Below are 16,355 nucleotides of genomic sequence, written 5' to 3'. Positions count from 1 at the left end.
AGGTAGAGGTCTTGCTCTAGTTTCAGTGGTCAGGTGTCTCCCAAAGAACTGAGTATGACACAGGCTTCCAGCTCATCTTTCATCTTCTTGTAGGATGCTGGTTTCTGAACTTTTTGACTATATATGAACCAGAATTTGGAGCATGGTACACTAGTAGTAGAGCATTTTTAAATGGGAGTCTTGGCTGCACCTAAGACAATACTCTCTACATCAACATTTTGACCCTCTTCTGTTTTTTATCAAACATGGGCAACATACCCATGTCTGCACACAGAAGACAACACAGGAAACACTATGGGAATATGTTTAAATCCCATGGCCACGAACCACACTTTCAGTTTCAAACTCCCTTTATCATTACTGGCAAAGGACTAATTGCATAGCAGTGCTGTGGTTGCTGTATGGAAGGTAGTGCCATAGTGCTCTCTGTGGCCATGGATCAAAGTAATCAGGAACAACTCTTACCAAATAGTAAATGACAATTTTCCTCTGCTCTCCAATAACATCTGGTGTGAAGACATAGTGCACACGGATCTCTGTGGGGAAGCCACAACTTAATGTCTCAGACTTGGGCTCAATTTTGAGGAAGCTGTTACTGGGGGAGTAAAACCGACTTATGCTACGGAAGGCATGCTCATATGAAGGTGTGATCCAGTCGCTGTCATAACAGTTCGGTTCAGGTTTATGTTCAGCCTGATAAAGAAGAATAAAAAGTTCACAGCTGACCAAAAACAGATAACATATCACATAAATATGCATGGGAAAATTCTGGCTATGTTCTATCTTTCATCTTCTTAGATGAAGTTAAAGAGAGATAGACATAGAACGTGCACAGGAGACAGAGAAGAGAGGCGAACTGCCAAAAGAATTGCTTTTTCTCCTGTTTGGCAGAAAGACTGATCATGATAATAGAATCATGGATAACCTATGGATAGATAATTCCTCTGCTGATCAAGAAGAGAGAGAGGCTTACCCCAGTCTCTCTGCCCTGTCTCTGCCACTCACTTGGATTTCCAGGGAGGCTTCCGTGAAGGTGGTAGTATCAATGGAAAACCAGGATTGTCCCTGCTCATCTGTAGTGTAGTTGCCTTCGTAACGCTCTCCATTCACAGAAACTCTGATAGTTTCATTGGCAATGGGAGCATCAGTACCATCCACCAGCTTCACCTAGTAAAGTAAAAGCAAACTTCAGGTTTTAGACTAGAAATAGAAAACAGTTCCCAAGTCCTACAGACCCTTTCCCTTTGTCATCCTTGCCAGGCAGGTTGTTTCATATAGAGAAGAGCTAAAGAGATGAATGTGGAAATGTGCAGGTGAGTCCTAAGTTGTCTAAGGAGGCAGATCAGCAAAACAATCTGATTTGCCCATGGAAATTATCTGTCAGGGCCTTGAGTTTGTCAATACGTTTTAACTGCCATGGCCAGCCTCCTCTATCACTGTCACCACATATCATCTGTCTCTTAGTCCAGGAACTCTGAGTTCAGGCTTGTGCCTTGCCCCAGTCTTTGACTAAGCTACATTGGAGTTAGATGTACATTCAGCTTTTTCCTGCTGTTTGCATCTTGTTGACTGGAGTTCCTTGATTGAGCTCAGCCCTGACTCATCACCTTACGTTGTCTGGTGACCACTGGACTGTTGGTGGAAACAGATACTGTCAACACTCCTGCTCTGCTCAGTCTGGTTGATGTCAACCAGTGATGATGTCACTACTCCTGCCTGTGTTGTGGTCACCTTCTGCTCCTGGCTTGCTTTCTTGTGTAGAATAGCCCATTCTGGCAGCTTCCTAATGCTATTCTCATGTGTCAGAACAACAAGCCTTCTATTATGTAACTGGTATGACTGCTGGGAAGTTCAGTGACATGTTTGTCAGGGTGCTCTGACTGACACCAATTCGCCTGCCTATGCAGAGGCAGGGGAAGGTGGACTATGCCTTCTGAATACACTGCTGTTCCAATTGATGGAATTATGCACCACTGAGTGTGCTGTGCCATTAACTTTCCAAGGTCTCAGAAGTTCCCTACCATCCCAAAGAGCGGGATCCCTGGTCTGTAATAAGAATCCAACAGCTGGAAGCTGACTTTGCTCATGACGGATGTGATTTCACAGGAGCCTGTCCCAACCATCTCTGTTCCTGAGAAGGAGCACAGTAAAGAGGGATTATTAATGAACTGCAACATTTATAGACATGTCACTCTATGTTCCTCATCTTTGCCAGGCCCTCCTGTTGTGGCCTGCCATCACTTTGCCATCTCCATATGATACGTACCTGTACCATCTTCTGTGATCTTGCCTTGCACGTCGATGTTCATTTTATATCCCCTGCGCTGGAGCTGAAATATCTTGGTCCTTACTATATCAGAAACACACCCATGAGCATCTGCCTAAGCAGGTGGTTGGAGAGAAAATTGGAACAAATTTGGTGCCTTGTGAAACAGGAATAGATATTCCAAACCCAACATGCTTATCTTCTGTTCATGTAATCCCAGCCTTATGTTCTGGGGTTGTCTCCAACACCAGCACTTGTTTACAGCCTGTTTCCTCATGTTTCACACACTCATTTTCTGTTTTGTGAGGCTCTTCATACTTAGTTCTCCAAGCCAAGCAGTGGTTTCCTTGTTATCTCCCTTCTACCTTTGCCCTGTTTTTCTTCCTGTTTCTTCATTGCCTTTACTCTCTTCCTTGTTGTCTCTTCTCTCTTCTTTTGTTTGACCCATATACTATACTGCTTTCTTGTCTTCTCCTCATCTTTTACACTCTTTGATCTCCGCCAGTCCTTTTCACAGTTATAAAATTATTTCCCAGATTCTTTCCTTATTTTGGGGATCAATACCAGGGGCCTCATAGCTGCTAACTGGAGACCTATGACCAACGGGGTCACGATTTCATCCGTGGGGTTTTCTTCATCATTTCTGTTTCCAATTCAATGACTGACCTCTTAAGAACACCCTTCTGTTAGAATATCTGTTTTTCCCTTGACAGAGTGTTATCATTATGATCTCCCAACAGTCATAAATTTGCCCTCCATTAGACAACATTGCCCATTACCCATAAGGAAGACCCTTACATTTTAATCTTGGAACTCACCCGCCTGACGAATTCTTCACACACAGCTTCTGCTTCTTTTCCATGACAATGTGAATGAGAATCAGAAAATTTCCGGCACACTTGGACATTCACCAAACCAGGGACAGGTTTCCCGTAGGTGTACCTATTAGAAAGTATTAAACAATATACTAGATCATGGCAGTCAGAGTCACATTCAAACATAACTCGTTAAGAACTTCTGTGGATGACTTAATAAAATTTCTTCTCACAGCTTGACTAATCTGATATTTTAATGATGCTAGTGATTATGTTTCCATCATTTTGGTGGTGAGATTCTTACATCATACATTAGAATCTGTTCTAGGTGGGAGATGTTTGCAGGAATGCAGAAAAAGATTGTCTGTATAAAACTATTTCAGCTGGGATTATTCCTGTATGTCAAACTGTTGAGGGTTCAATGAAGAAGCAGAAAGGTTGAACAGGGGCTCAGGTGGATCAATTTATGAGTTAAAAATTACAACACTGGGTTTGCACAACCTGCTTAAGTGATGTCTGATTTGACATCTCCAAGTACTGGAATGTTCATGAATGGCAGAAAAGCTCTAACTCTAGAAGTGTAAATTGAGAAATTGTAGAGTAAACTGGGGTGGCATCATCTTTTAAGGAACACAGAGAACCCCCTTCTCTTTGGCTGTTAAGGCCAAGTAGCAGGCTCAGAACAGATAGGGTGGAACAAGCCTGCAATAGTATGAAAAGCCTTCCCAAGGTTTTCTTTCTGTGCTCAGCAGAAAGGAGGAATGAAGTAGGAGTGAGAGAGTTACTACAATCCTGTGACTCACAGACCACAGACAGACACTGGAAGTTCCTTATCCTCAATAGTGATCATCTTGGGCAGCTTCACCAGGACCTCATACTTGGGCAGCACTAGATGGGAGAGAGAAAGTCTGATGAGAAGGGTGAAGAGTGTACTGCACAGAAACCCAAACAAACAGCTTAATATCAACCATCACTTCTGTGTGGTCTTCAGTAACGCTCTGCTACACCTTTCCTATGTTTTTAGAGACTTCAGCACCATCTGGGTTTAAAGGGAATTAAGGACCCTTCTAGCCCCTACCTTCCCTCATTTGCAGCACATGCTTGTGTGATCCTGTTGTCATCAGACGGCCATGTAGGCCCCTCCCATATGCCTATTCAGAGGGACACACTAGTACTGTATGTTGTGTTTCATGTTTCACAACACATAATTTGAACTAAGTCTTGGAGAAGCACATTCACCACCTGTGTCATTTACCACCTTGAAACAGCTCAAATCATTGATACTCTTTGGCTGCTTCTTACTGTTCTGGAGATCCCAGGCTGCTGTTAGGCTCACTGATATGTAGTACGTGAAACTGTCCTCCATGTACAGATGTTTCTACTGTGCCTAGCCATGGAACCTCAGTTCTGTATTCTCAAGTGAATGAAGCAGCAATGAGGCCTGATATAATGGGTGGCAGGTAAAAAGCATGTTTTGCTCCTGAGTATTAATTATAGAATCATTTAGGTAGGAAAAGACTTCTAAGATCATCAAGTCCTACCATTAACCTAACACTGCCACGTCAACCACTGAACCATATCCCTAAGCACTATATCTACACATCTTTTAAGTCCTGCCAGGGATGGTGACTCAACCACTTCCCTGGGCAACCTCTTCCAATACTTTACAACTGTTTCAGTGAAGAAATTTTTCTTAATATCCAATGTAAACCTCCCATGGCGCAACTTGAGGCTGTTTCCTTTTGCCCTATTGTACTGGGTCTGGCTGGGATGTTAACTTTCCCTGCAGCAGCCCATACAGTGCTGCGCTCTGCACTTGTAGCTAGGACAGTGGTGGTATCACACCAGTGTTGTGTCTGCTGCTGAGAAGTGCTGGCACAGCATCAGGACTCTCTCCGACCCTCCTAGGGGGTGGGCAAAAAGTGAGAAAGAAACATCACCAGGGCAGCTGACCTAAACCAACCAAAGGGATATTCCATACCATATGATGTCACACTCAGCAATAAAAGGTGGAAAAAGGAAGAAGAGGGGAGGGGTGGGCTCTCATTGCGAAAACGTCTGTCCTCCTCCTGAACACCGGCTACGTGCGTTGAGGCCCTGCTTCAAGGACGTGGTCAAGCATTGCTCATTTGTGGGAAGTAGAGAGTAATTTCTTTCCTCTGCACTTCCACATAGCCTTTACTTGTTTTGTTTAGTTATTCCCTTTCCCCCTCCCTCTTCCCCTTTCCCTTTTTTTCCCTTTAGTTGAATTGTTTAATTAATAATAATATTTCCTTAATTATATATATATATATATATATATATTTTTCCCCCCTCTTTAATTAAATTATCCTTATCTCAACCCGTGAGTTGTTCTTTCCTTTACTTCTTCCCCTCCTCATCTGAGGAGGGGGAGTGAGAGAGCGGTTGTGGTGTTCAACTGCCTAGCACGGTAAAACCACCACACCTATCACTTGTTGCTTGGGAGAACAACGCTCACCTTGCTACAACCTCCTTTGAGGTAGTTGTAGAGAGTGATAAGGTCTCCCCTGAGTCTCCTTTTCTCTAGGCTAAATAAACCCAGTTCTCTCAGCCACTCATTAAGTTACATCCCTCTTCCCTTTTTGCATCCTGCAACACTAAGTCCCATCCCAGCTACTCAAGCCCAGGATTGCACTGAAGCATACAATTGCCTGCCTCCAGGCTTTGTACCTGAGATATATATATATATATATTTTTTTTTTTCCCAGTGCAAGCAGGTAAGACAAGGGAGGGTGTGCACCTCCTCAGCTCCATGTTTCAACCCCAGGATGCATTTCCTCAGAAGGTCCTGCCTAATATGTAACAGAGTTAGCAACAGGGGAAGTTCATGGGGATAAGGCTAAAGAATGAATAAAAGAAAAACTATTTTAGCATGAAGCTATGAAAGGCATATAGATCCTTGTTTTGGGGAGGAGGTCCGAGACATCTCTGTGGGAGGAGGCACAGCCAATCTGTCACCATGGCATGCTGGAGCCTATAACCTGGTTTGTGTTCAGATTATTCACCATGTTCATACTAGCCACAATGACTAACTGTAAACCAGATAAGCCAGTTCCCAAGCATTTCAGATACAGTCTTCTTTGGGTCTGCACCCTGTGTTTTCCAGAAATTGAAAGTTCTGAGCAATGTGCTGGGTGTTTCAGGTTTTGTACAGCTGTGGGAGCACCAGGGAAAACCCAGTGCAGAGCACAGGACAAGCGGCCACCTCAAATGCACATACAAGTTTTAATTGGAGAACTGGGGGGTTCAAATGCAATTTGGAGGTGGAGATCACAGGTCATAAACTGAGCAACCACCTCAGGTATTTTGCACCTTCTATGTCAGCTCCTCTGAACTCCATTGCCTGTGTATTCAGAATCCCTGCCTTCTCCATGCCATTCCCAGGAAATCCCAAATTGAGAGGCCACAGTAAAAGGCATTTCTGTCAACCCTGCTTGCAGCCCTTCCCTTCTTTCCTTACCGTATTCCTCCACAGTGAAGGAGTGCTCCACATGGGAGGTAACGCTCTTCTGCACGACTATTTTGTAGGAGCCTTGCATGGGGTCAGAGGTGAGAGGGAAGGACAGTTCTATAAGGCCGGTCTCCAGTTCCACCTCTTGCCATTGGTATATACGGTTCCTCTGCGGATCCTGTAGGTGAGAGTAACTGTAAGTCACAAGGCAGTAAGTTATGTACATAATCAGGGCAGTTTGGTGCAGGATGCTCGCAGGGACAGAGCAGTGGAATGCCCAGGAAATATACATCCAGGCTAGGAAATGTCTAGCTGTAATTACTGAGTGATCTGTGACAATGTGTGACTCCATGAGCACTTGCCTGTCAGTTCTGCATAACTAGCATGAAAGAAAGCAGACAGTTTTTAACTCTGGAGGTCTTGGGTTCTCTCCCTCTCAACAATACTTGCATGCTTACAAAGGATGGGGCCCAGAGGCTGGGAAAGACTGACAAGGTAACACAACAAAAAGATGGACAGCAGGAATAAATTGAGCATGGGGGAAAAGGAAGGAAGTTTCATTACAGACTTCTTGACTTGCTTGTTCAAAGATTTTTTCTGTGCCTGGAGTAGAATCTTGAGAACCAGTGCATAGTCTGTTGAGGAATGAGATATGGGACTGAGAAATCTACATGTTTAAGAACCCAAAGTTTGTGGTAGAGTGGGGATATGGGGGAAGGAACAGGGAGAATATCAGAGGAATAGGGAAAGTACATCCAAGATAACTACACCCAGCTGAGACCTCTCCCTTGTTTCTGGCCATTCCTAATTCTGGGGCTGAAATCTCATCACTGTAAGAGCTGAGTATTGCTCACTGTGAATTGACTGTCAATAGGCTGTGCTCCACATTCATCCAGACAGACCCAAATTTCTCAGAGATGTCACTGAACTAATGCAGAGATGCAGTGAAGCTTGATGTACCCTTTCTAGGCCCCTCAGCAGCACAGTTAATGTTTACAGCCTTTCATTTTCTGCTTGCTCTATGCATTGTACCTTGGCTGTCACTAAAACCCTGTTTACTCTAGATAGCTCAAGGTAAGTAACTGCTGATAGGGTACATTTACTTCACTGAGATTTTATCCCTGGGCTTAGGAAAAATGTGATGTGAACAACATCATAGCTGGAGGTCATCAATCAGAGGGCAGCAGAGCCTTGCTCCCAAGAAGCACCTCCAGGGGTGGGGAAGGCACAGTCAGTGAGTGTCTGTGGCTCTGACCAAATCTTTTCCTCATAAAAAAGCTCACTACATATTTTTAAGAACACCACTTGGGCATCCTTGGGGGAGGAATTCAGAAAATGTTTACAGATGGGCTTGTAATCTTGTTGCCGTTTCTGTGATGGCTTTATGGGGAAAGCCTGAATGTCAGTTTGTTTGTTTTTCCCAGGAAGTTTTTTTATTTTTTAATGACAGAAGCAATGTCAAAATAACAGGTCAGGAATAGTCTCATACTAACATCTGCCTTTGTGGTTGATTATAATCAGTTAGCTATGTTAAGGATGGAATGATGAACGTTCCTTTCCTTAGCCCTGCTAACTTTAAAGCTGTCACCTTCCTCCACTGTTGCCACCCTTTTCTTTGATCCAGTCCAAATTTAATGCAAGAATGTGGTAAACTGCACTGGTGGATCTGATCTGGCCAAAACAAAACAAGCCAAACCAAACCAAACCAAAACCAAAAACAACCAACCAACCAAAAAACAAACTAAACAAACAAAAAAAACCAACAACCTAGGGAAAAACAAATGGTGAATTTGTTGCCAGGGAGTTTCCCAGTCTATGTCTATATGTCTTTCTAAAGCCCCAGTCTTTCTATAAGGCTGTCTTACAGATGTCTGTAAAAGCTGAACAGCAGTGCTGGTCTGAAAAGGAGCAGTGAGGAAGGGAGAGGTACCAGTGGGGGTGGAGGACAAGGCCTACACAATCTGGTTTAAACAGTACTGACAAACACTGTGCATCACAGCCTGGAGCTGAAAGCTCTCCAGGCCTTCCTGGTATTTTCAAACAGAAGCTTTTCATGGTACTGATACAAGAATGGTTATGAAATTATTAGTCTTTTTATGCAAAGACATATATGATTTCAGGAGGCAGTGCATAGGCTTTCTTGCTCATTTCATGAACTTCCTGTATTCAGGGGACTTGTTCCTTTGGGGCACTGCACTCAGGAGAGACACCTCAGAATAAAGCAGTTCTGAGATGTTCTCCTCCTCCTCTCCCACACCACAAGTTTCTTACCCTGTTTTCTTCCACTATTCACAGACTGTCAGTAGCCCACCAGCTCTGCAGCTCTGTTTTGGTAGTTTGCTGAGGTGAAGGGAGAATAAGAGCACTCTGGCAGAAGGGTAGAAAAAAAGAACATACCCTGTTTGTGGACCACACTCTGCTCCCCCTGTTGTGGCAACACTCCCAGCTTTAGAGAGAGACAGGGCAGAATGGAGACAGGAAACTCAAGCCCCAGGGAGCACTACTAGGACTGACTACATAGGATCCAGGATCATACAAATCAACTTGAGAATTGTGAATACTAGTTTCATCATTGTTTGTGCTGCTATCATGACTTCAGGGTCTATCACTGGGTCCTTCCTATCATTTTTCTGCTCGAAGATGTCTCGGATAGTAATTGGAAACTCTGGTTACTGAGCTGAAATAGTGAGTACCTCGTCAACTGACAGAATAATCCTTCCTTTAGCTTTTGTCTATCACTGAGGTTCAACTATAAAAACACAAACAAAAACAAAACAAACAAACAAAAAGGCATGTTTGGGATGATAGGGGATATGCCTACTTACATAATTTTATTTCTTTAATTTTGCTAATTTGTTTAATGCAGTTTTATAGTTTCAGTCATACTTGGCAGACAGAGAATCCTAGCTCTGCTTGGGAAGAGGAATAAACCATTCTGATATGACCTCTAGGCATGTGTAATTCTGTTCACAGCATGGCTAGTACTCATTAACTATTTTGGTCCTACAGCACATTCCTCAATCAAAGAACCATTGTCAGAACTTATTTTGATGCCCTACTAATCAGCTGTCATTTACACAAAGGAAAAAGGTCATGCACCCATCTTTTTTCCCTTGCACTTCAGCCTACAAACACCACTGCTGGGGAATAATACCTCTGTGCATTCGCATTCTGCTGAAATAACATACTTGTAGTTATCTACTCACCTGAATATAGACAAATGGAAACTGTGGGGAAAGAACAAAGGAAAATCAGAGTTAGAAATACAGGTTGCATGCAGATGGAAGCAATTTCCTGATTTAGACTGAAGGGAGTAAAAACAAACTTCTAAGAGCTCCTTAAGTTCTGTTCTGTACTTGCTCCGCTTCCTTTGTTCTTGATAGATAAGGAAATCTCTCCTATAATATTTTAGAGCTCCAACTTTTTGTCTTACCACAGTATGAATATGTGATAAATTAAGAGTTTCTGAAGAACTGTATGAGGATCTGACTGACAAATAAGCTAAAAGGTGAACTACACCAGTGATCAGTTTCTTCAAACCAAGTCCTTTTCATGCTGCCATCTGTCTCTAAGCATGTGGTTGCACCCACTGCCAAAAATATCTACACATCTGTCACTTTCAATGGAAATTGTCTCACCCATTTTTTCTCTAATGAAATCTCTGCCTACATGCTTGCTTATCCACATGCATTCCTTTGGTAATCTGGTTCTAAACATCTAAATCCCTTTGAAAAAAGGGGCTAGGTGTCTCAGTCAATGGAGTCAGATGGATTGTGTCCCAGGACCAGATATGACATGGAATGGGTCAAGGATGGTGTGAATAAGAAAGGATTATTTGCTTTAAATGCTCTCTTTGGTGGTTCTGGATGAGGATAGTAATGGTATTAACTGGGAATTACACCTCCTGGTTAAAAACAAGCATTTATGTCTCTACCTTCTCATTCAGTGGATGGAAATCCTTGTCCAGAGAGATGATCCGAAATAGAACTGAAGAGTGTAATGGAAAAGAAAGAAATTCCACTGTTAGATTTGTAGCCATTACCAGGAAATGTCAATGTTTCAATAACTTATAACTCAGGTTCACTTCTGCATTCAACAAACTCTGAAATGAGATCCCTATGTTATAGAAGCAATTAATTTAGGCTCTCTCTCTTTCAGATGGTGATAGATAGGATAGGATAATCAGTTCTTGGCTGAACTGAATTGTCCCTTGGGAGTGCTTGTTCTGCTCTGTTGATTCAGGTGCAGCCAAGGGAGACTATGCTTTGATGTCATCCCACATTTGCACCTCTAGTTGATTCTGTGCCATCTGACTAAGATGCTCAGCCTGGAGGATGGAAAACAGAAATGACAAAGGTACCACATGCCCTAGATCTCAGCTGACCGAAGTAAGATTTACTGTTGGCTGTAATTCCCCCCATGAAGAAGTCTGAAAACTTTAATGAAAGTATGAGTCTTCTGGGGAATGAAGCCCAGAAAATTTTTTGCTGTCAGAGTCAACATCAACCCAATTCCCTGTACCTGTCTGTCCGGGCTTGTAGATGGGTTTGTCTGTCTGGACGAAGACCAAACTCTCAGAATTCTTGACCAGCACTGACTTGCGGCTTCTGAACTGCAGGGTCTCCCCCTTCACCATCACAGTGAGAAATGCCACTGATGTGCTATTGGATTTTGGGAGCTGAGGAAAATGAAGAGAATTACTACTTTACTGATTCATCTCATCAGACTGAGCCCTTAGAGGACAGAATATTAGCTAGGTCTAAAACTTCTCTGAAGGGATGCCAAAGACACAGGGCCGGAAACAAGAGTAAGGCATGACATTCTGATGTGAACTTGGAGGGCTCATTGAGGGAAGTTATTCTCCCCCTCTACTCCTTACTAATGAGACCCACCTGGAGAACTACATTCAGCTCTGAGGTACCCAGTTTGAGACATGGACCTGTTAGAGCAGCTCCTGAGGAGGCCCATAATGATGATGAGAGAGAGGACTGAAGCACCTCTCCTATAAAGACAGTCTGAGAGTTGGGGTTGTTGTCTTCTTCATTCCCTTGCATTTTTACTATGCTTCTTCAGCCTGTCCTTCCAATACTGGAAGCCTTTCCCTACCATCATCTATAAGCTTTCCTCAAAGAAATATTAAAACTGATCTTGCTCCATCCTATGATCTATAAAAATGGAAATCTACCCAGATTCATTGTTTGTGGGTGGTACCAGTTGCTTACATTACTCACCAACCACCATTCTGTACGAAACAATTACGAATATGCCCCAGAAGTACACAAGATAACCCTGTGGACTTCACTTTCTTTTACCACTTCCCCATCTTCTATGGTTCTCATTCCACTTCAGTATTTTTCCTCTGAGGCTTAACCAGATCAAACCAAGATGCGTTATGTTCTACTTTAAAGTCAAAGTTCTAGGATGAATCATCCCAAAAGAGTTCCCTAAGCCCTGCATGCACAAAAATATCATGTGGGATTCAGAATTTGAGGAAAATTGTTCCTCATAAAGCTATCACAGTCAGTTTTCCACATCAAATTCTTTTTTGTTTGGTTGGTTGGTTGAACTTAGAAGCCTCTAACTGCAATGTCTTATTTCTCATCTCTGAACTGTTTAGTAATACTACGCCTTAGCAATAAACACAAAGGATCAGCCTAAAGGGATTAGATACTCACAGAGAAAGGGATGCAGGTGAATATATCCTTCTCTGACACCACATCATCAATCAGGCTCCTGTTTTCCCCTTGATATTCAAGTGTGGCACTCAGCGTCACAGACTCGTTCAGGTGGGTCAGCTGAACACAGACTTTCTCAGGAGCATCGGTGTGTATCAGAAAGGGCAGCAGCACCATGTATTGCCTAGAAAGAGAGGGAAGCAATGATCAGAATTGTGAAGCGGTATTAAGAAAACAGTATTAAATGAAAGGAAATTAACAAATCAGCAAGCCTAATCCATTACTATCTCTGTGAGCTCCAGTGCATATACACATGAACACATACATTTTATTTTGGGTTTATACATGTTAAATTGCCTAACTAATTAGCCTACAAGCAAGAAAATGCTTTCAGTAGAGGAACAATTTCTATGCTAATAGACAGCCCTTTATAAAGGCTGTTTTGTTCAGCTTCACAGCAGGGAGTAAGGATAGCGTGAAAAGTTCCAGGCTATTAATTGATTTTTGTGTATCCCACAATCTCTTATTGAGACTCAAAGGCATTAGCTACAAAAGGTTGAAAATTCAGCAGTTACAGGGTTGAAAAAACCACCTATTTCTGTGGCTGCTCCTGTTTTTGCTTATCCAGGTTTCCAAACCCTTCTCACGCTGAGCAAAAATGTGAGTGCTTGCAGTTTGTGACCTTATTAAGATGAGCACACAAAGGATTTCAGAGAGCAGTGGTTTATTGCAACAGAAGTGCACTTGCATCTTCAAAGAGCTTTTGACAAAGGTCCCTCACAAAAGACCCGTAAACTAAGCTGCCCTCCAATAAAAGGGATAATTTTACTAATTTTTATTAATAAATCCAATATATTAATTCTGATGTGGATTAAGTGTTTAAAAGATAGGATGTAAATGGTAAGAACAAATAGTGCATTTGTACAGCAGAAGCAGGTCACCAATGAAAATCTCAAGGGTCTGTGTAGGGACCCCTGTTGTTCAGTTTACTTCTAAGTGATCTGGGAAGTAAAATTTTTCTGATAATTATCCAGGGTGAGGAAATATCGAAAAGTGAAAAACTTTTGAACTAGTTGTGAAAAACTTTTATCATATTGTGGGACTATAGCAAAAATGGCAAATTAACTATTCATTACGGGAAAAGAATGATTCAAGGGAGAAAATGCCACCCCAACAGTGTAAACACTATCATGCATATCATGCATCACTAAGTGGGCTATTACCACTCAGAAATGAACTCTAAAATGAACTTCTAAAATTCGCATTCAGTGATAAGTGAAAAATGAATTGTAAGGAAATATCCTTAAATCTGTGATCCTAAAGAAAGAAATAGAGGACAAATCAGAACACATAGTTTTGCCAATGTATAATTACATCCACATCTCGAATATGATATGCTGTTTTTTTCCCATTTCAAAAAGGGATTTAGAAGAAAGATTTAATGAAAGATGGTCTGAAATCTGGAATAATTTTTATAGGAAGTGACACTACAAAGATTAAGATTCTTTAGCCTTGAAAAAAAGGAATGAGGGAAAGCTATTATGCACAAAGTATTCCTGAAGTATGGTTTGTTCATCATCTGTGACAATACATGTACTAAACAACACCATGTAAAAACATTATCTGACACTTCTAGAAAAACAAAATGAAGCAGAAACTTCTTCACTAAGGTGCAAAATTAAATAAACGAATCTAATGGTAATAGGTACGATAAAGTCCAAATTATAATTCTGGTATGACTAGCCTATGGCTCTTGAACCTTCTGGTGTTCTCACACAGTCCAAGAAGAGCAAATATACCCAGACTGCATCATGTGATAGACAGCAGCTGACTGTCCTTCCCTGGGTAAAGAACAAAAGGAGCCAGCAGGTACCACTGAATTTGATAATTAGGGCCCTACCTGCATGTGCAGCCAAGTGGAGACACTTAGAAAAAAGCTGTCACTCCCAGCTGCTGGTAACTCTAGGATATGGTTTGTGCCCTATGGTCCCAGTTAGATGAAATTTGTTATGAGACTCATCAAGGCAAGAAGACCTGCTGCTCTTGATAGGAAGGTTATCAAAAATGCCCTGGGTAAATTCATTGCCCAGAAAGGACTAGAAAACATAGGGCCATGGATGTAATCCCTGCTACAAGAAGACCTTGCACTTCTGATAAATAGAAACTCCATAAGGGTATAGCAGATGGAAAACTCAGGCACAGTACCTGCCTTAGTCTTTTATTCTGTCCCTCAGCACCTATCACTTTCCACTTCTTGTGTGATGCAGGACCATTTTTATGGACCTGGTATTCCCTGTTCCCTGTGTACATTCAAGCTTTTCAGCAGCAGGTCCTGGTGGCAATTCAATCTGCAAGGTATGTTAATCACTGTATGGGAGGAAACCTTGGGTCAGCACTGCTTAAATCACTTTGCTACAGACCCTCCACTGGGGCAGGCTGATGTGCACCTTACCAGATGGTTAATAAAAACACTTTGTAAAGATCACAGAGTCACAAGTGACCTAGGAAAAAGTATGGTGGTGTACTAACAGATTTGCTGAGGGATGGAAATCATACCCAGGGCAGCAGAATGAAGAAATGGTTGCTCGTAGGACTGAGAGTATTCAGGCAGAGCTGATGTGAGAAGTGTAGAAGTAGAGTGGTCTCCCTTCAGCCCTGGGGAAAGAGATAGTTGGGTACATTCCAGAGCTACGTTATTGCACACACTCTGAGCTTTTGGGCACTCCTAAAACTGCTCTGAAGACAGTGGGACCTAGGGAGTACCACCATTTCCCTCAAAACCAGGCAATGGGATAAAGCATGGTAAGGAGCCAACAGGCACCTCTGGCCACTATTTGTAGCTGCAGAAGCAATGAAAGGAGGGACCTCCAGCCTCACAGGGAATGACTTACAGCTTTTGATTATGCTGCACTAACTAGCTGCTTGCTACATCACTACCCTTCCTCCATAGCCTTCTCACCACAGCTTCACCCTACGACGCCTAATCTAATTTTCCTTGCATCCTGTCAGTGGCAATGTGACTGCAATGTCCAGTCTACCGAAGGGACAGCGTGACCTAGTTCATAGGGAATTTGGCTTTGTTCCTCTTCCTGTTCACTCTTTCACTGAAATTTTGGCCAATGCTCAGAACTTCCCCCTACACCAGCTTCACAGTCTTTGAAACAAGGTTATGAAATACGCTGTTTATAGACCTCTCTTCAACTGTTGTGAGATGTGTTGGTGAAAAGGGCTAGATGAATTGAAGTACTATGAAAGCTTTAAATAGTCTGGGTCACACAGTCCATATATAGCCATTCCAGGACAAAATGCTTCTGGGCTACCAGAAGAGACCTCACCAGCCTCGCTGCCAGCAAGGTTGTCAGTATTCTGAAAACAGAGGCAGTGACTCCAACAGAAGCAGGCAACAAGGAGGGATAAGGGACCCTAGAGAAAGTGCCTGACTCAAAAATGCTAAGTTTGTCTACACAGAGAAGGTAATACTCTAGCTTAAGAGGGACTAACCTGGAATTATAGAATCATAGAACCCACGATTCTATGATTCTTGATACTTCCATGTATCAACCCTTGGCTGCAACCTGGAACAAATATTCAACCAAAGAAACTACCAAGTTTCATCAGTTCTGTCAATCCGTATCCATATCTGTCAATTCAAGTGCCATCATGAGGTAGCATTTGTGGCTATCTCAGATATATTCCCAAACATTATACACTGCATTGTAAAATAGCTTACATGCACAACCACGTAACAGAATAGGTGAACAATGCCTATTGTTGAATTCTTCCAGAATAGATCCAGAGTAAGAAAAAAGTCCTGTTGTCAGTATGCTGCAGTATCATATATATACATACATATATATACGCGTATACATATACATATATACGTATATATATACGTATATATGTATATGTATATGCGTATATATATGTATAAATATATGTACACATATATATACATATACATATACACATATATATATATATATATATGTAGTTTGTTTGTTTGGAAAGGACATCTGGATGTCTCAAGCCAACTTCTCTCCTGGAAAAGGAAGTTGCAATGGGTCACCCGTTCCGATGCTGCAGTAACATGGTGAGTAAGATTTTTTTTTTTTTTTTTAATATCTAAT

General features: G+C 42.1%; 1 protein-coding gene across 1 annotated transcript in view; it reads right to left on the bottom strand.

The window, feature by feature from the left end:
* LOC118158252 (alpha-2-macroglobulin-like) overlaps nt 1-16,355 on the bottom strand; it is a 35,821-nt gene that overhangs the window by 17,625 nt on the left and 1,841 nt on the right. Inside the window, exons 2-12 of the mRNA XM_035312888.1 lie at nt 12,229-12,412; nt 11,075-11,231; nt 10,488-10,540; nt 9,760-9,780; nt 6,563-6,731; nt 3,885-3,969; nt 3,085-3,208; nt 2,267-2,381; nt 2,022-2,131; nt 1,006-1,167; nt 466-693 (exon numbers count right to left, since the gene is read on the bottom strand). Of these exons, the coding sequence (XP_035168779.1) occupies nt 466-693; nt 1,006-1,167; nt 2,022-2,131; nt 2,267-2,381; nt 3,085-3,208; nt 3,885-3,969; nt 6,563-6,731; nt 9,760-9,780; nt 10,488-10,540; nt 11,075-11,231; nt 12,229-12,412 (1,408 nt within the window). The remainder of the gene's footprint in view (nt 1-465; nt 694-1,005; nt 1,168-2,021; nt 2,132-2,266; nt 2,382-3,084; nt 3,209-3,884; nt 3,970-6,562; nt 6,732-9,759; nt 9,781-10,487; nt 10,541-11,074; nt 11,232-12,228; nt 12,413-16,355) is intronic.

Source organism: Oxyura jamaicensis, chromosome 1, assembly GCF_011077185.1.
Source record: "Oxyura jamaicensis isolate SHBP4307 breed ruddy duck chromosome 1, BPBGC_Ojam_1.0, whole genome shotgun sequence".
Taxonomy (NCBI): domain Eukaryota; kingdom Metazoa; phylum Chordata; class Aves; order Anseriformes; family Anatidae; genus Oxyura; species Oxyura jamaicensis.
Note: the sequence above shows the minus strand (reverse complement) of the source record. Positions and strands in the feature narration are given on the sequence as shown.